At 48.3% G+C, this 21784-nt stretch overlaps 1 protein-coding gene across 1 annotated transcript in view; it reads right to left on the bottom strand.

Moving 5' to 3' along the window:
• PTPRA (protein tyrosine phosphatase receptor type A) overlaps positions 1-21784 on the bottom strand; it is a 97447-nt gene that overhangs the window by 19696 nt on the left and 55967 nt on the right. The window contains 5 exon segments of the mRNA XM_005427753.2: positions 1853-1926; positions 3596-3680; positions 7485-7502; positions 9444-9809; positions 10227-10305. Of these exon segments, the coding sequence (XP_005427810.2) occupies positions 1853-1926; positions 3596-3680; positions 7485-7502; positions 9444-9809; positions 10227-10305 (622 nt within the window).

The following is a 21784-nucleotide window of genomic DNA, read 5'->3' as shown; positions in this document are numbered from 1 at the left end:
TGGCCATGTGGTACCCACAAGGGCAGTTCCCAGTGCTGCGAATTTTTCCTTATGTAGTCCTTTTGTTGTATTTTTGTCAAGGTTTAATAAACTTTTTTAAATTTTCAAAGTGAGCAGTTGTGTCTCACACAGGGGTCACAGGGGCCACAAGCTGTGCCCTATGGCCAGCACTGCCCACCCATGCCCAGGGGAGCACAGGGACCCCGCACTGCCACTTTTAGGGTTGTCCTCGTGTCTGCAGAGAGTGGTTTGGGTTGGAGGGGGTGTTAAAGAGCATCTTGGTCCAAATGGCTTCCAGCAGACCAGGCTGCTCTGAGCGCAGTGACACCTGGCTGGTGGCAGCACTGGGGTGGCAGCAGGGCCAGGGCAGTGCCTGTGGTGGCTCTGCTGGGGCATCTCCAGTGCTGGGGAAACTTCTGGGCTTCTTGAGGGGCTGGAGGGTGTCCAGAGAACGGAATGGACATGGGGAAGGGGCTGGAGCACCAGGAGCAGTTGAGGGAGCTGGGAAGGGGCTCAGCCTGGAGAAAAGGAGGCTCAGGGGGGACCTTGTGGCTCTGCACAGCTCCTGACAGGAGGGGACAGCCGGGGGAGTCGGGCTCTGCTCCCAGGGAACAGGGACAGGAGGAGAGGGAACGGCCTCAGGCTGGGCCAGGGGAGGGTCAGGTGGGATATTGGATAAATTTCTTCATGGAAAGGGCTCTCCAGCCCAGGGCAGTGGAGGAGTCCCCATCCCTGGAGGGATACAAAAGCCATGTGGATGTGGCACTTGGGGACATGGTCAGTGGTGGCTTTGGCATTGCTGCTGGATTGGATGATCTTAAAGGACTTTTCCAACCCCAAAAAATCAGTGATCTTTTGATGATTAACACTCTGGGATCTACACTGTCCCAGAGGCAGGACAGGGCACTGAGGACAAGTCAGTGCTGGGCCTGGCGACCACCTGGCTTTGAATTCCAACTTCTCCCTCTCTCCCATGGAAAGTCTGGCACCACCACTGTGAAACAATTCCCAGGAGGACACAGCAGAGGCAGCTGCTGCTTGTGCAGCTCAGCAGAGCCCAGAAAGGCCACGTGAGGGTTACACCAACACAGCTGAGCGTTTATGAAGTTCACACCTCCGTTTACAGGGAGGTAAGATGGCAGGGAAGGTCTTAGCAGCCAACATAAAATAAAAAAGGTGCTGAATTCCAGTTAGTGCTTCTCAGAAGGTGTTTGGTTTATGTGGAAGGACTGCTGAAAAAGCATCTGAACTGAGTTTAAGAGGTCTCCTCTGATCTTAATCAGTGCCTACACATGGATGGAGATGCCCAGCTTCAGACCCTCAATGTCAGCTCTGGCTCACAGCTCAGGGGCAGAAGAATTCAGACATTACACAAGGCTTTAAAGTGCATCTGTGCATGTTTAGGAGGTACAAAATGTTTTTATAATGGAAATAAATATCTCCTGGAAGTATTAGTTTGGTATCCACAGTGTGAAGATCTGAGTTTTAATCAGAGACCATTCTAATGTGAAAGACCAGAAAAATGTTTAATTACTCCCCAAAGATGTGGGGTTTTTTTCAAAAAGGGTTCTCATTTGAGTCAAAGAAACACTGTGAAAACTCAAGAGGAATGTGAGTAGTGATTTTGGAAGTGATCACCCATTTTAATATCAACCACTTGAGGGCAAACATTGAATCAGTGGAACGAAAGCTGGGAAATAAACCTTCATTCTGTGCAAGTCTGCCAAACCCATGGAAAATATGGAACAAAGGAGGTCAGGAAACAACAACAACAACAAAATAGGAATGAAAAAATATTTGCCTACAAAAATAAGAGGTGGGGGAGAGCCTGTGTGGCACCAGGGGGACTCACCTGTGTCGTCTGTCCGGCCGTTGGACAGACGGAAGGAGTTGGAGTGGCTCCCTGCCTGCTTGTATTTCTTGAACCTGCCAAGGAGAATTGGAGTGGAAAAGTCAGTAATTATCCACCAGGAAGCCCAGGTCCCCTCCCAGATGAGACCTGAGTAAAAATGAATATTGACAGAAGGAGTACGACACTAAAAGTTAGCAAAATTCTGAAATTCTCAAAAAGGAAGTTATTGGTTCAGATTTTACCTATTTTCTACTTTGATCTAACAGCAGAAAAAATAGAAAGAGCAGAAAAACCTTCTGAAGAAGCAATATCTCACTTCTTCCTTATGATGGAAGAAAACTCTTTATATATAGTTTCTTTAAATGATATATGCAAACCAGGTTTAATCCAGCTGCCTATTACTATGTGAAAAAGAACAACAAATGATGAGGAGAAGGCCACAGAGGAATAAAGGATGATTTTGATAACAGCACACTGACTCAACTTACTACAGGTGAGAACTTATGAACATAATCACAACCATCTAGAAGCACCCAAAGAGCTTTCCCTTTTTTTTGCCACACTTTCTCAAGGCTTCATGGATGAGCTGGTGGGTCCAGGAGGCTGCAGGAGCTCTGAAATCCTGCCTGTGAGCAGAGCTTTTCACTGAGCACATCTGGAACAGCTGCAGGAGCCCAGAGAGAGCTGGAAACCAGGAGAAACTTTAAGGGTGCTCTTTGCAGAGGACACCCCAAGGAGGCCCTGCTCCCTGGGCTGACCCAGCAGGGCACACAAAGCCCAGCTTGATCAGTCCTGCAGCAAATCCCTGCTCCACGTGCTGTTAACTTGGAGCAGCTGCTCATGCTCCCTTTGCCTGAAATTTGGAGTTTTGCTGAATCACTGGGCAGTGAACACAAACTCTTTCTTTCAGGGCTGGAAGCCAGGTGGGAAGGACTCAAACTCTGCTGCTGCTGAACTCCTGAGGCAAAACTCTCCTCAGGTTCACTGCTGTGAGGGCAGGCCTGGAGCCAGGAGAGAGAGGGGAGTTTTCCACTGCTAAGGAAATTGGTTTTTATTTTTTTTTTTAAGACTTACTTAATCACCAAACTGGTGAGTAAATTAAAATGTTTACTGCAAGTGAATAAAAACATTCTTAGTTATGCTTTCAGGAGCTGGAAATGCTTCATTTTGAGCAGGGCAGATGCTTGGATTCTAAAAAATGGACCTAAGAAGGTTTTATTGTGCTGTAATTTCAATTACAGCATCACCTAACACTCCTCCCAATCTCCTGCCATTCATAGTAAAAGTGCACAGGGACCATGTGAGGTTTAGCACCCAAAACAAGAGTTTGGATATTGGATCCTGCTTGCTACCAAGATGGGAATCAAGGAATAACACACTGAAACACATTTGTGCTCAGCCTCCCTGGATTACTCAATCCATCATTTGCAGCCTCACAAGGAAACCTCACCTGGCTTTTCCCCTCACTGACAGGGCTTCAGTTCAATCCACCCTGCTGAAAGTGACATTTTGAAAGGCAGAACAGGAATTCCCCACAGGAGGAGGAGCTTTGCAGAGAAAGGAATGAGCATCATTCACCAGATAACCCCAAACATCATTTTCATCCATTGTCCTTCCAGGTTTCTTTTCAAAGCACCAGCTGTGTCAGCCTTTAGCTTGGGAGGCAGCACAAAAGGCTCATTCCTGTTCATTCAGGAATTGTTTCTGTCAAACAAGGCAATCCAGCATTAAAGCAGCTCTTACCTCAACATGTACAGAACAATAATAATAAATACTATGACTAGGAGGGAGGACAGGGCCACCATCACAGCTATAATGGGAGTCTCATCTGCAAGAGGAAGAAAAAGGTGTGGTTATGGACACTGGAAAACATCCAGAGCCATCATTTAACAATTTCTGCTTGAAGAACAATTCTGATGATGATATTAGTAATAAAAACATAATAAATAATAAATAGTATGAAGTGATGTTGCAATTTTCCAGCCTGAGAGTGAAAACAGAAAAGGATGAGTGAGCAGCATGTGCCTCAGACACTCCCAGGTCAGATTAAAACCTGAAACCACCACTCAGAGCAACTTAATCTTCTCCAAGAGTTGGTCACTGTGAAATTATGACCTTGCAGTTGAAAAGAGTGATGGAGAAAGCTGGGACTGGGTTTTTTTTGGGTTCCTTCTGCACAACTGAATGTGCATGTGGTGCACCAGCAGAAATTTCCTCTGTCAGCTGGAAATCTACAAAAAAAAAAATCTACAAAATTTTCCTGCCTGAAACTTAAGGGCCCAGAGAAGTTCCTGCCAGGCCCATGAGTTTGGTGTAAGGAATGGTTGGTTGGTATATGATAAGAAACTTTATATTAAAATGGGTGGAAACTGTGACCTCTCTAAGATCCCACAGACACATCTGGAACACCACCACCATTTTGCTTCCAGTTCTTTGTCAAACAGGATGAGAGGACAAAGCTTCCTGCTGCCCCTGGGATCTGAACAGCTCCAAGGGTGAGATTTGGTGTGGACCAGGCTGCCCAGAGCAGCTGTGGCTGCCCCTGGATCCCTGGAAGTGCCCAAGGCCAGGCTGGATGGGGCTTGGAGCACCCTGAGATAGTGGAAGGTGTCTGGGGTGGAACTGGATGAGTTTTAAGCTCCTTTCCAACTCAACCATTCCACAATTCTGTAATTATAGAATATTTTGGGTTGGGAGTGACCCCCAAAGACCATCTAGTTCAACCCCCTACTCTTTCCTCCCTGGAAATACAGAGTTCAGAGAGCAAGAGAGCTCAGACACCACCAGGCACCCAAGTGTGACCCAATCTGACTCCCTTGCAGAAGCTCCTCAAGGGCAGGTACCTCACAATTCCCTCAGAAAACCACTTAAATTACTCTGAAACACTCCCATCCTGCATGACCCACAACAGATTTTATTTTTCCTTTAAATAAGCCATTTTCATCTCGTGCTGGAGGTCAGTGAATCAGTGGTTGGTGCTGGCAAATCACCCAGATGGGTTGGAAGCCAAGCAGCTCCAACCAGGGAGGAGAAGGGCCCTGCAGGGCATTTTTTCAGATAAATGTGGATGCCAGCCATGCCAGCTGGGGATATTTCCATTTCCCATCAGCTCCCTCCATCTGAGGGGCCACCACACTGTGTCTACACAGCCCCAAGAGGCTGCAGGGCAGGAGCCTTTTCCACCTTCTGTGCATCCATTTCCCTGCAGATCCCTGCTCCATGTGTCTCAGCAATTTCAGCCAGCAGATTCCCTTTGGGTTTATTTTCCCTAGGGGTTTATTTTGTCCATTTCCCTATTTTTTTTCCCCCCAAGGGTTTATTTTGTCCATCTCTGTGCTACCCAAGGGCACTCTGATTGTATTTCTGTGCTTGTCCCTCTGTGCTGTGAGGTCTGGGATTGTTATTTCTATTAAAACATGATTTTTGTGTCGTGATTTCAAGGTAGTGGCCCAGTGTGGCAAATAAAAAAATTAAATTATCCTGGTTTTGCATGTTTTTGTCCTTCTCATCTACTGCCCTAATGTGGCAGCACCTCCCACAGCCCAAAAGGAATTCCTTGGGAATTCTGCCTCTCCCAGAGCCCCAAAAGGAATTTATTGGGAATTCTGCCTCCTGCACACCTCAGAAGGTGATGAGCCTTGGCATTCCCCATCTTGACACTTCCCAAAAGCAAGAACAGGTTGGTCTTGGCCCAACCACAGCCAGCCCTGATCCCTCACTGAGATTTCTGAGCACAGCCACCACCTCCATCCTGTCTGCAGGAGAGGAAGAAGAGCTGCCATGCCAAAACCTGTGGTGTTAAACCACAGTTGGACCATTTTTTCCTGCCTTGGCTGCAGTTAAGCTCAGCCTAAGTCATGCTGAGCTGGGCTGGAGCTGCAGGATGCAGATTTGAGGGTTGGGATGGCTCTGGCAGCACGGTGCAGGGAGTTTGGAGATTTTGTTGTTTTTTTTTTTGCAGCTTTTCTTTGCACACATCTGGTGGGATGAGGAGTTGGAGCTTTCCCACCCAGGCCAGGCAAGAAACGAGCTGGAGGGTCCCCAGCTGCTCCCTGCCAGCCCTGCTGAGCTCTGCCAACCCCCCCAGAGCTCCTGTCCTGCTCCAGCCCCAGCCTGGGGGGCTTCATGCTGGCAATCCACCTGGAAAAGGGACAAGGACTCAACCTTCAGCTCCCCTGGTGCTGCAGCACCCACCGCAGTCCTGAGCTTGGAAGGCAGCAGGAGGCTCAAATCTTCTCCTAGATCCTCTGAGGAGGCACCAAACCTCCCTCTGGAGCTTGGGAGCATGTCCCAGCTGCAGGCAGAGCTGCTTTATGGGCTGTCACCCAGATCTGGGTGCAGCCATGGCAGAGGGATGGGGCTGAGCAGCTCATCCCTGCTCACAGCTGGCAACATCTGCTCACAAAACCAGCCACAGAATGGTTTGGGTTGGAAGGAACCTTGGAGATCATCCCACTCCACCTTCCACCACCCCAGGTTGCTCCAAACCCCATCCAAGCTGGATTTGGACACTTCCAGGGATGGGGTTGCCACAAATCTCTGGACATCCCATGCCAGAGCCTCACCACCCTCACAGTCAAGACTTTATTCCCAATATCTAATCTAAACCTACTCCCAGTTTGAAGCCATTTCCCCTTGTCCCATATGCTCTTGTTAAAAATCCCTTATTTAATCTGATTTCCTCACTATAATTACAATAATATTAGCAATATTAATATAAATCTTGTTAGGAAGTCAGATGTATTCCCTTTTTTTTTCTCTTTGCCCTCAGGAGCAGGGATGAACAACGGCAGAGAGAGAGCACAAAATCAGGCCTAAGCCAGGCCAGATCTGAGGGAATTACACTGAGCATTTCTGCAGAGGCTTAACCACAATTTCAAATGAGTTCCCTCAGACTTGCATCCCTTTTATTCCCTCTGCTAAATTCCCTCTGCTGCCAGTCAGTGCTCAGAGCATCAGTCTGGGTGAGGCAGGCACAGAGAGCAGCACCAGGCAGAGTTTGCAAAGCTGCAGCACCCATCAGAGCCAGGATGAAAACACACAGACAGAGGCAGCTGATTCCTCCAGGTGGGAGCCAGCCCAGCTCTGCCCGCTCCTGGAGTGCTAAAGCCATCAGTAATTGCAAATATTCTGGTAGAGATGCCAGTTCTCAGAGCTGAGAGATGGAAAAATGTCCCTGAAGTGCTGTTCTCTTACAAGAAATGGATTTGTGTTACTGCTTGCCAACAGAATGAGGAGAACAATAATTATTCCCATCATCTGCTGGATGGGTTTGGATCAAATTGTGTAAGTCACAGTCAATTAAGACAATTCAGCAGTAAAAAAAACCCAAAAGGAAATATCCTGAATGGCTTCTCAGACTTTGGTCATGGAGCTCTAGGGACGTGCTGACATTCTCAGAGCAGGAACAATTGGTACCTAAGAGGACATGTCCAAATTGGAATGGGATTGTTTCATTCTAAAAAGAAAAGCTCAACAGAAATTAAGATATCAGTGTGTCACCAGCTCTTTTAAAGAGCTTCAGAGGCTTCATAAAAACACATTTGGAAGTCCTAAGGAGAGCTCTCTAATAGCAGAATGCTTCTGGAATTGTTTTTACTGAGTAAAGAGCAATGAAATGTAACATTCTTACCTCTTCTGTCAGAGTTACCTGCAGAAAAAGAAAACAAAAGTCTCTTAGCAACAAAGGAACAAGACATTTTAGTAAGTCAGGAAGGATCAAAGACCAAGACAGGAACAAATTTAGTAACTCTCATCATCTGCCTGTAAATCTTTCCTTTAAAACACTAGCTATAAAACCAGGATGTTAAAATGAATTTCTGAGTAAGGAAAAAGGAACAAATCCTGAGGTTTTTATCAGCAGAACAAGGAGCTGAAGCCAAGCTTTAACATCACTAAACACAACTTACTGTTTAAACCTATAACCAGCAAGTCACTGGTGTAAATTATTAGCACTTAAATATCAAGAGATAACACTGGTGCATCATTTTAAGAGTGTGGCTAAGCCAAGAGTTCAATTAGGAGCAGCTGGGCTCAGGGATGGGGGCGAGGACCAGCCAAGGGAAGTCTCTACCTGCTGGGTTGGATGGCTGATCCAGAGGGCACAGGAACAAACCAGTGCCAGGGAGAGCAGAGCCTGGCTTTCCTGGCCATCAGCTGGGTGTGAAGAGCTGCAGCACAGGGCTGAGGACAATCCTGGTGGGTTTGGACAAAGAGGAACTGCCCCTCCAATGTGCGACCTTCTGCCCCAGTCTCCTTCCCAAGCACCACTTAATTCTTCCATGATAACACCAACATTTCCTGTTAAATCTAATTTAGGGCTGCCCTCATGGCAAGGGCAACCCTAAAACTGATTTTGTTCCTTGATAAATTACTTGAGATAAAGAAAGAATTAGGTTTGATCATTTGTTCTCTGGGGTGACATCAAGTGAGAAGCCACTTGTGGCCTTGATGGTGCAATGGCCAATGTGTCGTGGCATACACCAGGGGAGTTCACCAAAACTGGTAACCCAAATCACAAAAAGGCAGTGGAGACACAAAAATGATTAATTCAGCCCCACCATGAGCAGACATCATATTACAAAATCCAGATATTAGCAGCTTAAAGCTTTTGCCTCCCTCTCTCCTACATTTCTACCAAACTTGGCCCATGTGTGTGTCTAAGGCTATGCCAGACTCCTTCACTCTGCAAAAAAAGGATTTGGGTTGGGAAGGAAGTTGGATGAGCTCAGGGGTGGCAGAGCACTACAAAAGCTGGGTTCTGGACTTCCTTCAGCCACATCCCCTCCTATGCTGGTAGCAAAGACAACTTCACTGCAGCTTCAGGGGCTATGGTTTCCAGAGATTCCCAGAGGAAGAGGGCACACACATCCCTTGGAAATTGTTTCTTAAAGAATATACACTTGACACCTCCCTGCATTAACTCCACCATCTTCTTATTTCAGGGTTTTCTAATCCACAACCAAGTTACCAATCCTGTTTTCCCACTAAATCCCAAGGTCTAGCAGGCACTGCCATCTTCTTGTTGCAAGTTGGAGACAGGCAGTACCCAAACTGGGTCTCAAACAATACAATGAGCAAACCATGGCTGAAGACCAACAGCTCAGCAAAGATTTCTGGTCACCTCAGCCTCTTTTTGCCTGATTTTTCACTCTTAACCTGGACTGAGCAGCCACACAACGTTTTATGGGGTCATTTTCATGATGTGCCAAGAGGGGAAGGGCATCAGGATGGCAACAGAGACAACTCTCTCTCATCTGGACCTTTCAAAGATTGAAATTGCCCAACTAATGGGGAAAATTGGTAATGTAAGGAGAGGATCACAGAATAGTTTGGGTTGGAAGCAAAGATCATCTAGTGCACCTGTGGAGATCTTTCACTAGATGTTCTTGGCCCAAACTTTTGGTCAGACAAACCTCTCCTGATCTGGGAGATCAGAAGAGGTTTGAGAGTCCTCTTGTTTTGCATCACCATGGAATTGGCCCCAAAGTGGGCTTTTTTTTTGCTCAGCCAAACAAAAGAAGAGCAAAGAAACAAACCCAGAGATAAGGTGGCCTGGAGAAGAAGAAGAAGAGGGGGAGGAGGTGCCTACCATTGTGGGAAGCAGAAGAGGTCTCCTGTGTTGTCACCACCATGCTGAAATTCCTCTCTGTTGTCTCTGCCTCCGTGCTGGGGACGGTGGCGCGTGGGGCCGACGGCGTCACGCTGGGGAGCAGAGATGGGGCTGGAGGCACAGGCTGGGTTGTCCCCAGGGTGGAGGAGATGTTGAGGCTGCCAGTGGTGGCATTGGGGAAGATTCTGGCAGCTGTGGTTGGAGGAGGTTTTGGCGCTGTGGTAGGAACAGTCCCTGGAGTGCTCATGTTGAGTCTGTGTGTGTTGGGCGTGGTCCCATCCTCAGGACCTGCTGTAGGAGCTTTGGTGGGGCTCCTGGGGGAGGTGGACGCTGTTGTGGGTGGCTCTGAGAAGGGAAAAGCACAGGGGAACCTCTGTGAGATTCTCTTCTGTCATACTGAGGGGTTTAGATGCTGAAGATTCATGTGACTGTAAGTATAAGGTATAAAACACCCAACAAATCCTGAGCCCAGGACAGGAAATGCTCTGCACAGCAGGAGATACAAATGTCAAAAAAACCCCACCTGAACAGGTGCTATTTATGGGGATGTCCAAACATTAGAGCCCCTGGAGGTGAGGAACAATATTGCTCAGAGCTAAACCTGCGGGCCCCATTTATCAGCACTTGAAGCTCATCACCCTCTTTCCAACATTTTATGTTACAGCTACATGGAGGGCAGAAGGAATGAGACACTGAGCACATTCCCACTCACTCCTTTGATCCTAAAGATGGGATAAAAGAGAGATGAGTAGCACAGTTTACCTGTTGTAACGTTGTTAGCACCTACACTTATCAGGCCACTTCCGAGCAAAAGGAGAAAGAACCACAAATCCATGTTGACCTGGGGAGGAAAGCACAGAACACTTATTAAACCCTCATTTCATCCCAAAATATTCCAAGGTGAGGATGTTGCTGTGCATCTTGTAAAGCTCAGAGGGAGGAGTGGAAGTGTAGCTGGAGTCCCAGCACACATCTGGATGGGAAGGATTTATGGGTGAGTTCATACAACAAGGGGAAAGAACATGGAGAAATCCCAGTCTGATGGAGCAGCAAAGTGCCCATGGATGAAGCAGGGAATGGGTGAACTGTGGGAGAGCATGAGAAGAACAAGCTGAGCACTAAAACCAAGTATCTGGTCTTAAAGGAGATCAATAAATAGTTTATACAGTGGTCTGCAAATGGCTGTACTTGAGCAAACTCAAAGGCAATTCAGCTGAAGACCACGGCAAAGAGCCTTGATCCCAAATGCCCCAGAAGTGGAGGCAGGAATGAAGGAGAGGTCAGCTCCCCCTGCCTCACTGACACCTGAAATGTTCCTGGGCAGGGGCAGAACACTCAGCTCCATTCAAACCCTGTGTATGTGGTCAGAACAAACACTCACACATAATCCAAGAAGATCAGCAAGTTCAGGCTGCACGCCCATACTGTACGTGCTTCCCAGGAAATGTCCAGCAGAATTACAGGACGATGACATCAGTAAAATCATTTCCCCCAGCCCTTTCTAATACAAGATTTTTACGGTGATTTCTTTCCTCTGGAGACCTCAGAAAGCTCCTGAGAAATGGGTATCATTATCTCCTCCCAAACACCTACGGATCCAGAGGCCCACAGATGTGAGACGTCATCGTGCTGGCCAGGACAGAGCCCAAAGCTGCCAAGTCCAGACCAGCACGTGGCCACGGGGCCTTCCAAGGATGGGCCAACACCTCTCCTCTGCTCTGAGCCCAGAGAGGGCTCAGACACAGCTCTGCTCTGTGCCATGGGCCAGCAGCTGCTGCACGACTCCCGTCCTTCAGGCTTTTGTCCTGTGTCCAGTTGCATCTCCAGGATCTCCCAGGAGAGATCTCGCTGCCAAGTCAACCTGAGGAGCTGCCAAGAACGGGTTTTATTCCCTCCCCCTCTAATAGATCTTGTGTTGTTTGTGCTTCTTCTATTTATTTAAATCTGCTTCATCTAGACCCATCCCAAACTCCGGGCAGAAGGACAACACTGAAGTCATCCACACGCTGGAAACGCTATCAGCAATACAAGATCCTCCCACCTCACCCAGGAGTATCCTCCCACCAGCACCACCTACTTTTATGTTTTTCCTCCCCCCTCCAAAAGAAAACCTGGCAAAAATCGACCTTACTCAGTGACCAAAAGGTCAGACAAACCCTGAACCAGAAGGAAACCAAGCTCTGGAGATAAGAGCTTTCCATAGGTTCCGTCCATGGCCAGCCCTGCTGCTGCAAGCAGGGCAGGGCTTTCTCCAAGGGTCCCACTGGTGTGAGCAGCCAGCATTCCAGAGGGTTTCATCACCAGTTAAAATATCTGTCTGCATGAATTTGAACTGATTCAGTCCTCCTGTCACTGCTGAGAGCAGCACTGGTCCTGCAATGCCTCCCCCAGGCTGTGCTCCAGGGTGGGATGTCAGGAAAAACCCACAAGCAGTAGTTTGGTGGTTTGATGACATGTTTCACTCATGGTCATTAATACACCCCACTCAGCTTGGTCAGACACTTGTCAGAGCCTGGTCTACACAGGTTTGGCTTTGGGGAGAAAAAACAGTATTTATAAGGAATAAATTCTTATTTATTCTTATTCACCACCTGTGAGGGTGGTGAGGCACAGGGTGCCCAGAGAAGCTGTGGCTGCCCCTGGATCCCTGGAAGTGGCCAAGGCCAGGTGGGACAGGGCTTGGAGCAACCTGGGATAGTGGAGGATGTCTCTGTCCAGAGCAGAGGAGTGGAACTGAATGATCTATAAGGTCCTTCCCAACCCAAACAACTCCACAATTCTATGATCTTTGTACCTTTCTGCAGGAGGCAGATTGTCCAAGCATCCCACTGTGGAATCCCACAGAAATAAGGTGCTCATCCTGATGGGACCCACGTGCAAAAGCAGGAGGAAGTTAAACACACACTTAAACTCCAGAGAATGGAAATGATGGCACAGAGATGCTCTGAAAACCTCACAAGGGCTGATGAAAGCACCAAGATCTCATCATCACAACCCCTTCCCTCACTGGGAACCCATCACTGCCACAGCAAGGACACAGTGGCAAGGGAAAGGGGAAGACTCTTCTCTTCTGGAAGAACTGCTGGGAAAAAAGTGACCACTTGCTGTGTTTTGATGAATATTTGCACAGAAACACCATTCACTGAGGTGTATATGGCTCCCTTCTCTTCCACTAATTTGTTTCTCAAGAGTTCCCCTTCATTTGGGATCCTGTTCATTTGGGATCCCCATTAATTCTGAGTTCTGTTTATTTGGTAACCTGTTCATTTGGGATCCACAACCATTAGGGATTCCCATTCATTTGTGGTTCTGCTAATTCATGATCTCACTCATTTGGAACCCCATTTGTTTGGCATTCCCATTGATTTAGTATCCCATTAATTTAGGGTCCCTATTCACATCGGGCCCTCGTTCATTTGGGATCCCACTCATTTAGGATCCCTGTTCATCTGGGATCCCCCTCATCCCATTTCTGCTCCTGCTCTGGGCAAGCTGCGCCAGATCCTCCCCACATTTTCCCTTGGTATTAAAGCAGGACACAGAGGATGGGAGCAAAGAAAGAAAAGCCATGAATTCCCTCTCTGCTCTCCATTATCAGGAAATAACCCACAAAGGATAAAAGAGTTTGGGTTTATTTCCATAAACTGTGATTGCTACATGGATGAGAGCTACAGGAGATTCCTGGACTGGCTGCAAAGCCCCTTTGGGCTGGTGGGATGATCACAGAATCGTTTAGGTTGCAAAAGACCCTTAAGCTCATCAAGTCCAGCCATCAATGAGGGTCCCCCCTTTGCTGAGCTGCCAGCACAGCTCTGGGATTACATCAGCGGGTGGGGAGCTCTAAACCCCCCTTGATTCTACATTTAATCAGTTCATTGATCCATGAGTGGATTGCAGGAGGAGGAAGGGCTTGGCAAGGGGAGATAATGATGGATTTTCCCAAGTCTTGCCCCGCTTTCGTGAAGAAAGCTGGATGCGGGCGGTCCGTGCAGAACCTGAGTTTTTATGGCTTTATTACTGTGACTGTCAGAAGGAATGGGATGCTGGGAGCATCCCAGCTTGCTGTGCACATCATTACCCAAAAATCCAAATCCCTGGAGCTGCTCCTGTGACCGGCAATCAGCTGCCAGAGCTGCTTTATCACCTTAAAACCAGATCCGGAGCAGGGAGCAGGCAAAGAGCCCTGTGCAGGGGGAGGGCTGTGCCAGCCCAGCTCCCACTTCCCATCCCCTGCTTTAAAACCCTCCCTATTCCCAAAAGCACCATAAATAACGCCAGCACTTCATCGTTCCCCACTCCTTAACATAAAAGGCCTCGAGAGTCCTACCCCAAAGCTGGAGAAACCCGAGTCTCCCTTCCCCCTCGGCTCCCCCTCCCTGCTGCTTTCGGAAACGGAGAGGAAATACTTGTAATGTTATCAACATAAACACAGCTCTTGGCCGGCTGCAACATCCTGCGAGCTCTGCAGAAAAACACCCTGACGTCAGGGCGCCGGCTCTGCCCAGCAGAAGGGAGCTGGAGGCTCTGGCAGTGCTGCTGCACAGGGTCTGGATGCTCGGCATCGTGGCTCCTTCTTTTTTCAAAGATCAGGCTTGGAAACCTCAATAATTGCTACTGGTGCGCCCATAAATATTATATATGTTTATGTATTTTTTTTGTGTGTATATCGATAGAGATAATAGTGTATGTGCACTGCATTCTTCCATAAACTGCTTGGGATCTTCCTTATAGGAAAAGCTGAATTTTAAGCTGCAGGATGTATGTTTTAAAAGAAGCAGATTTTGTCAGGATGATTGATGCCGGAGAGGGGAGAAAAAAATAAAGGAAATAATCTCTTTATAAAGTAATAAGTAGCTTCAAAATGCCTGTGCTGGTGCTACAGGGGGGTCAGGCTGCAGGATCACCCTGCCGTGCTTCCAGAATGCAAAGAATTAGAGTTTATTGCTGTAGAAAGTGCCCAGGTCCAACCCGGATACAGCCGTCCACCATCAAAGGCAGGATTTACCCCCACCTCTGACATATTCCTAATTCCTGGAAAATGAGGCAATCTTTTTCTGTGTGCACTGAGGAGACACAACCTGAATTCTAACCAGCTTTCCTGGGACCCCAGAAATCCCTGCTGTCATCAGGAGGATGCTGAAAGGCAGTGGCTTGACTGAGACTGCCTCATGCTGGCTCCAAGTGCAGTGAAAAATAAAAATAATGTTCACTTTTCCTCTTTTTTTGTTGTCAGGGGGAGAGGGTGCAGAACTGGGAGCAAGGTTGGCTCTTTGAAGCAGTTCACAGTAGGGTGAGAACAAGCACGAGCATAAAGAAAGGGGAAAAAGGTCATTTTTAAAATTCTTTTTGGTGGCAGCAAGCCATCAGCATGCCTCAGCCACCCTGGAAAACAAACCTGCCATTCCCTCTTCCCCTCCCTGCTCCTTTTAAATCCTGTTTGTGGATTTCCAGCCTCTCACTGGAGCTGTGATCCACGGCAGAGGAGCTGGTCCATAGCAGGGCAACTTCATCATAACCCAAAGCTCTCAATGAGATGCAAAGGATGCAAAACCACACATGGAATAGCCGAGGGCTGCAGCGAGTTGGCCATCACAGGGAGAGAAGAATTGAATTTAGGGAGGAAAAAGGGTTTTGTTACACTAAAATGCAGTGACTAATTCCTTGCATGTGTCTCTGAAGCTGAAGCGAGGCCTTTGATGTGTCACTGAACATTATCCCCCCACCCTCTGCTGTTCCACTCTTCACCAGAAAAGATGAATCACAGCAGCCATTCACCCTTCCTGAAAATCCATTTAGTTTTCTTCTTTCTGTTTTTTTTCTCCTTTCTTCTATTAAATAAACAGGCAGCTCCACATGAGCGACAGCCCCTGTACGGAGTGGGACAGGAGGAGGAGGAGGAGGAGGAGGAGGATGAGCCTGTGGGCAGGGCCTGCAGCTTGGCTTTCTCCACCTGCTCAACCTTCCACAAATCACTGCTCTCCTGCACGTCGGGATTTGCTCATGGCATGGTTTGGAAGGCACCTTAAAAACCATCCAGTTCCAACCTCCTGCTGTGGGCAGGGACACCTTCCACCAGCCCAGGTTGCTCCAAGCCCTGTCCAACCTGGCCTTGGACATTTCCAGGGATCCAGGGGCAGCCACAGCTGCTCTGGGCACCCTGTGCCAGGGCTTTTAACAACCTCACATTAATTAATTTCTCCACCTAATTCTGCCTTCTGGCAGTGTGAAGCCATTTCACCCTGTCCCATCACTCCACGCTCTTGTCCAAAGTCCCTCTCCAGCTCTCCTGGAGCCCCTTTAGGCACTGGAAGGTTTTGAAGGCCTCCCTGGAACCTTCTCCTCTCCACGTGAACAGCCCCAGCTCTCCCATTTATCTCCAGAGCAGAGGGGCTCCAGTTTCGGGAGCATTTTCATGTCCTTCAGTTCAACAGGTGAACACACACTTATCTTTTAGAGTAACATCATGATCTGTGCAAGGAGGGAACCCAACCCTATCCCCACCCGAATTTCTGGGCACCTAGAAATATCTGTCACTGTTAGGATAATGTTAAAATCTGCTGCTCTGAACCAGGATCAGCCTCTCCTGTGGATATGAACCCGAGTGAGATGTTAACCCACCCCACAGTGATCCTTTCTCAAAGCCCACCCAGAAGCAGCAACGTGTGTGAAGCCATTGTGGGGGATGGAGAGGATCAGGATGGAGAGGACCAGGTGTCCACCAGCCAGAACCTGGATGGAGGCTCCCCAAGCAGGTCCAGGGAGGAGATCCTGCCCCTCTGCTCAGCCACACCTGGAGCACTGGGTCCCAGGACAGGAGGGACATGGACAGATTGGGGACAGCCCAGGGAGGAGGGGGCTGGAGCATCTCTGCCCTGAGGAAGGGTTGGGAGAGCTGGGACTGCTCAGAAGGAGAAGAGAAGGTTCCAGGAAGGGCTGGGAGAGCTGGGAATGCTCAGAAGGACAAGAGAAGTGTCTGGCCCCTCATCCCGTCCCCTCCACACCTGCAGGGAGGGTGCAGAGAGGACAGAGCCAGGCTCTGTCAGTGGTGGCCAGGGACAGGACAAGGGGCTGTGGGCACACAGTGACCACAGGAGGGTCCCTCTGAACAGCAGGGAACACTTTTTGGCTGTAGGGGTCACCAGGTGCTGATACAAATTGCCCAGGCATGTTTTGGATTCTCCTTCCTTGGAAATATTCCAAATTTGTCTGGACACTGTCCTGTGCAACCGGATCTGGCAGCTCTGCTGGTGCAGGAGGTTGGATCAGATGACTTCCAGAGGTTCCTTCCAAAATCAATCAGTGTGATTCTGTAACTGCCTGTCCTGCAAACTTTTCAAAAGGCAAATCTGCTGGGATTGAAGCTCACAGTGGAGTAAGAAAGCAGTCAGCACTGAGGAGGAGATCCCTACACTGTGCAGGATGTTGGAAGGGATTCATAAGGATCACCAAGTCCAACTCCTGATCCTGAACAGGACAACCCCAAAAATCACACCATGTGCCTGAGAGCTTCTGAACACTTTTGTGCCTGAACAATTCTGGAACTGAAAAATAAACTGATGAGGTTTTCAGTAAAAAAACCCCAAACCTGAAAATCAGAGAAAAACAATAAATGTGGATGTTTTTGGGACATAAAATAGTTCCACCTCCTACAAAGATGCAGAAACGGTGACAGTGGGTACCACTCACTGCACCAGAGAATGGTTTGGGTTGGAAGGGACCCTAAGGATCACCCAGTTCCCATCCCCACAATTAGTCCCCTGTAACTGGCACATCAGACCTTGCTCTTCTGTAGTATCTTGCTTTTAGGAAAGAATTCTGTCCCTGCATGTTTAAAAACAAGCAACTACTAACAAAGAGCCTACAGACTTGATGGTCTCATGCTAAAAATATGGAAGTAAAAGCCAAGGGAGCAGGCTACACCCCTGGATGAAGCCAGGAGCAGATCTGTGGCACTTCTAAGACCAAAGCCCTCAAATCCTTGTCCATGGAAGGGCACCCCTGCCACAGCCACCACCTGCAAACCGCCCGAGGTGCCTTGGAGGGAAAGAACTGCAAATACAAATTATTTTCCTAATAATAATTTTCCTAATAAATCTCATAATTAGGACAGGTTTAATGTGCCCTCAGCCACTCTTTTCTCCTGGCACCACAGATGTGTGATCATGGGAATATGTGCCGGTTGCTGCTGCAGAATAAACTGGGGTGGCTTGGGGAACAAATTATGGAAGAGCCAGAGAGGGGATGAAAAGCCTCCTGGGCCTGTAGCAATGGAGAATGAGCAGCTGGAGAGGGTTTCCTGAAGGAGAGAACATTGAGGAGGGACAGGTGAGTGCCAAGAGAAGGAGAAGTTTTGAGGAGGAGAGCAGAAGGAGCTGTCAGAGCAGGGAGGAGGAAGATGAAGGACCAAGTCCAAGCCTGGTCCAGGAGGAAGGTGCTGGGATGCAGGTGAGACTTTCTCTAGGATGATTAACACAGATCTGGCACAGAAACACCCTCAGAGCTTGTAAAAACCCCTGGCTAGTACAAGACCACTCTCCTGGTGTGCTTTCCCCAGGGGATCAGCACTGCAGCCGCAGCACAGCACCAGGAAGTGGAGAACGACACCAGGGAGGCACGGGAGAAGCTGCCTCAACTCATTATTCCAAACCATTAATTAATAATCCAAACAAAAAAAAGTCAAGGCACACAGGAGCGTATTTCCTTAAATATCCCATTCTAGGGTGTCCCCTCCTAAGTCCCAGGCGTGTACAAAGGAAACACGAGCACAGCTCACATTCCAGCTATGAAAAGGACGGGTTGATTTTGATGGAGGAGTCAGGATGAAGGATGGCTATTATTCAGCATGACAACATCCCTACCTAGCAAAATGCCTTTCAGAGAGAGCCAGCGGCACGTGGGGAGGAGAAACGAGGCTTAAAATAAAAGAAAAACCCGCAAAGGAAAAAAAGATAATAAAATAAAAGCCTTTTGGGCTCAGCCCTTTCTGCAGGAGCGGGATGAAGTCCCAGCTCCACGCCGAGATTGAGCCGGGAGCGTTGAGGCAGCGAGGGCTCGGAGCATCCTACTTAAAACAAAGGTGTCGGTGGGGGATCACTCGCATGACAGCCTTAAAATCTCCTTCCAGAGGCTCAGCCCCAACTCAAACGCATGCGTTCGGTCATGCAGCTTAATCTCCGTGCTTGTGCTTACCCTGAAATCCACCGGGGACACCTGTAGGTGCGGGGAGCAGCCAGCCCGTCCCACGGAGCAGCCCCCGGGGCTAAGAAAGTGCCGCGGGAGCCGTGAAATCACCGCTTTACCTGCGGTAATTCTGCACCGCTGCTCAGTTCAGCCCTGTTGCCACAGTAACACTTGTGGTGTAGCCGAGATCACTGATTATGAAACTAGGAAAAAAAAAAAAAATCAGAGGCTGCTAATTAGGATATACTCCAGTTCTCCAAAAGCTCCATATTAATGACATTACGATTGCGAGCACAGGGAAAACAGATGCCAGGAAGAATCACCTCGGTCAGCACCCGTGGCCAACAGCTGCTTTTTTTTTTCTTTTTGGGTCTTTTTTTTTTTTATAGACAGGGCTTAAAAATTCAGCCTGCAAATTCCCTGTAAGATCGACTTGTTGTTTTCCTCCTCTTTGAGCAAACGTGCAAGACTCGGTGGAACAGTCTTTACTCTTTACATATATTTGCATGTATTAGACTGGGGGAAAAAAAACAAGGGTTGAGGATGAGGTACAAATGGTGGCAGCCAGAGCGGGGCCAGAGATGCATCCCCTGCATCCCTCATTAAAACTGTGTTTCTCTGGTTTCCAGATAAACCAAAATCATGATTTTACCAGTGGCTGTGAAGGTTTACAAACAAGGTTTGCAAAGGAGGGGAGCTGGATTTGAAGCCTGTTCCTCCCTGACTTCTGTGAGTGCCAAAAGCATTGTGAGGCACGTCTTCTGCTGAAGGTTTCAAGCTGAAAAGTCTGACTGGAGCAGTTGTGCTGCCAGACACAACTGTTTTTCAGCACAATTCACAAATAAGATATCAGAGCGTGTTTCCAGGTGAAAGGAAAATTGCCTGACAGGTATTTCTGGAGCTGCAAGCCCAGAGAGATGCTGCCTTAAAAAGTCAGCTCATCAAAATGCCATGATTTTTCCATTTTCTCAGATGACCAATGTAGTGAGTGGATGAAATGGTGCTGAACGTGCAGGGCCAGGGAAAAGTGAGTTCATGGATTTGAAGAGAGTTTATAAGAGCTTCCTATCCTGAAAGTGTCCAAGGCCAGGCTGGACAGGGCTTGGAGCAACCTGGGATAGTGGGAAGTGCCCCTGCCTATGGCAGGGGGGGGAACGAGATGGTCTTGAAGGTCCTGTCCAACCTGACCTTGAGCACTTCCAGGGATGGGGCAGCCACAGCTTCTCTGGGTAACCTGTGCCAGTGTTTTACCTCTCTCTTTGTAATAAACACATTCCTTACATCCAGAACTTGGAGAACAACTGGGGACCCACCTCTTTATCCCCTGCTTTGAGGCAGGAAAATAAGTGAGATTAATTATTTTCTCCAGCAGCATCACCTAAAGCCTTGAAAGCACAGAGTCCCCCACTCACAAATGCACGAAGCAATTTCTTCTCCCACTCATCAGTAATACTGAGGAAGTGTTAGATGGAGTGTTAATTACCTATAAATGTGATTTATTAGCTGGGAACAATACAAGACACCCACCAACCACCATAAAGAAGCAACCGGCCAAGCATGAGGGCACCAGGTCCTGGGCAGACTGGGATTGGCACGTTGCAGATAACAAATTAATACAACCAGTGGGATTCAGCTGCATTTGGTGGTTTAGTTGGAGGCATTATTTCCAACCTTTTAATAGGCTTATTTACAGGAATTAGTCCTTTAATGCTCTGTGCTCGTGTATCCAGGGCAGTGTAAGCTGGCTGGATGCAACCACAGAGAGAACATCTGCTTTTGTGAGCATTTAGGGAAATTATTGCCAATTACATGGATGGCAGGTGAGGGCAGCTGGGGAGGGAGGATCTGCCAGGGGGGATGAGGAGCCTTGCTAGAAGCTGATGTGAGCAGGAAGTGCCCTTGGAACATAAATATCTCAGCAAAAAGGAGCTGCTGCCCAGAGTGCCACCAAAATACCCTCAGCAAGGAAAGGATTTCCAAGGCCTGCAGAGTTTAGGGGTGATCCCTGTGTCAAGAGAAATATAAGCTGGATATCAGGAAAAAGGTTTTTTACAGAAAGAGTGATAAAGTTCTGGAATGGCTGCCCGGGGAGGTGGTGGAGTCACCATCCCTGGGTGTGTTTAACAAAGCCTGGATGTGGCACTGGGTGCCAGGGCTCAGTTGAGATGTTTGGGTTGGGTTGGACTTGATGATCTTGAAGGTCTCTTCCAACCTGGTCATTCTGGGAATTCTGTGAATCCCTGTTATCATTCACACTGTCAGCACTTTGAGCACATCAGTCTCCCAAATAATTCTTCTCCTACTCCTGAAAAATGACCACATCCTGCTTGCCTCCTGTGGCTCTATTTCCACCTTTATATTTCTTTCTTTTTTTCAATCTGTTTTCTAATCTGCCTTTTCTCACCTTCCCATCTCCCATGCCCAAGAGAGGTATCCTTATTTAAAGCAGAGTGATGCTGCAGGCACATGTCAAGGAGCCAAACCAAGCTGGGCACCTCCCATCACTGCTCCTGCTATAAACACATCATGTAAAAATACATTTATGGGTGTGACCAGAAGGTCAAGGGAGGGGATTCTGCAGCTCCAGTGCTGTGTCCAGCTCTAGGATCGCCAGTACCAGGAGGACTTGGAGCTGCTGGAGCAAATCTGGAGGAGGCCACAGAGATGCTCCAAGGATTGAAGCCAGCCTAGGGGAGCTGGGGATGCTCACCTGGAAAAGGCTCCAGGAGAGCTGGAGAGGGACTGGGGACAAGGGATGGAGGGACAGGACACAGGGAATGGCTCCCACTGCCAGAGGGCAGGGATTGATGGGATATTGGGAAGGAATTGTTCCCTGGGAGGGTGGGCAGGCCCTGGCACAGAGTGCCCAGAGAAGCTGTGGCTGCCCCTGGATCCCTGGCAGTGTCCAAGGCCAGGTTGGACAGGGCTTGGAGCACCCTGGGACAGCGGAATGTGTCCCTGCCCATGGCAGGGGGGTGCAACTGGATGATCTTTAAGCTTCCCTCCAACCCAAACCATTCCTGTGATTCTGTTTCTCAGATTTATATATCTATAAACCTAATATAAACCTAATATAATATAGCTACTACAAATTATATATAGATTTTGCTATAAACCTACCATAAACCTAATATCACTGC

This window comes from Geospiza fortis, unplaced genomic scaffold (assembly GCF_000277835.1).
Source record: "Geospiza fortis unplaced genomic scaffold, GeoFor_1.0 scaffold180, whole genome shotgun sequence".
NCBI lineage: Eukaryota > Metazoa > Chordata > Aves > Passeriformes > Thraupidae > Geospiza > Geospiza fortis.
Note: the sequence above shows the minus strand (reverse complement) of the source record. Positions and strands in the feature narration are given on the sequence as shown.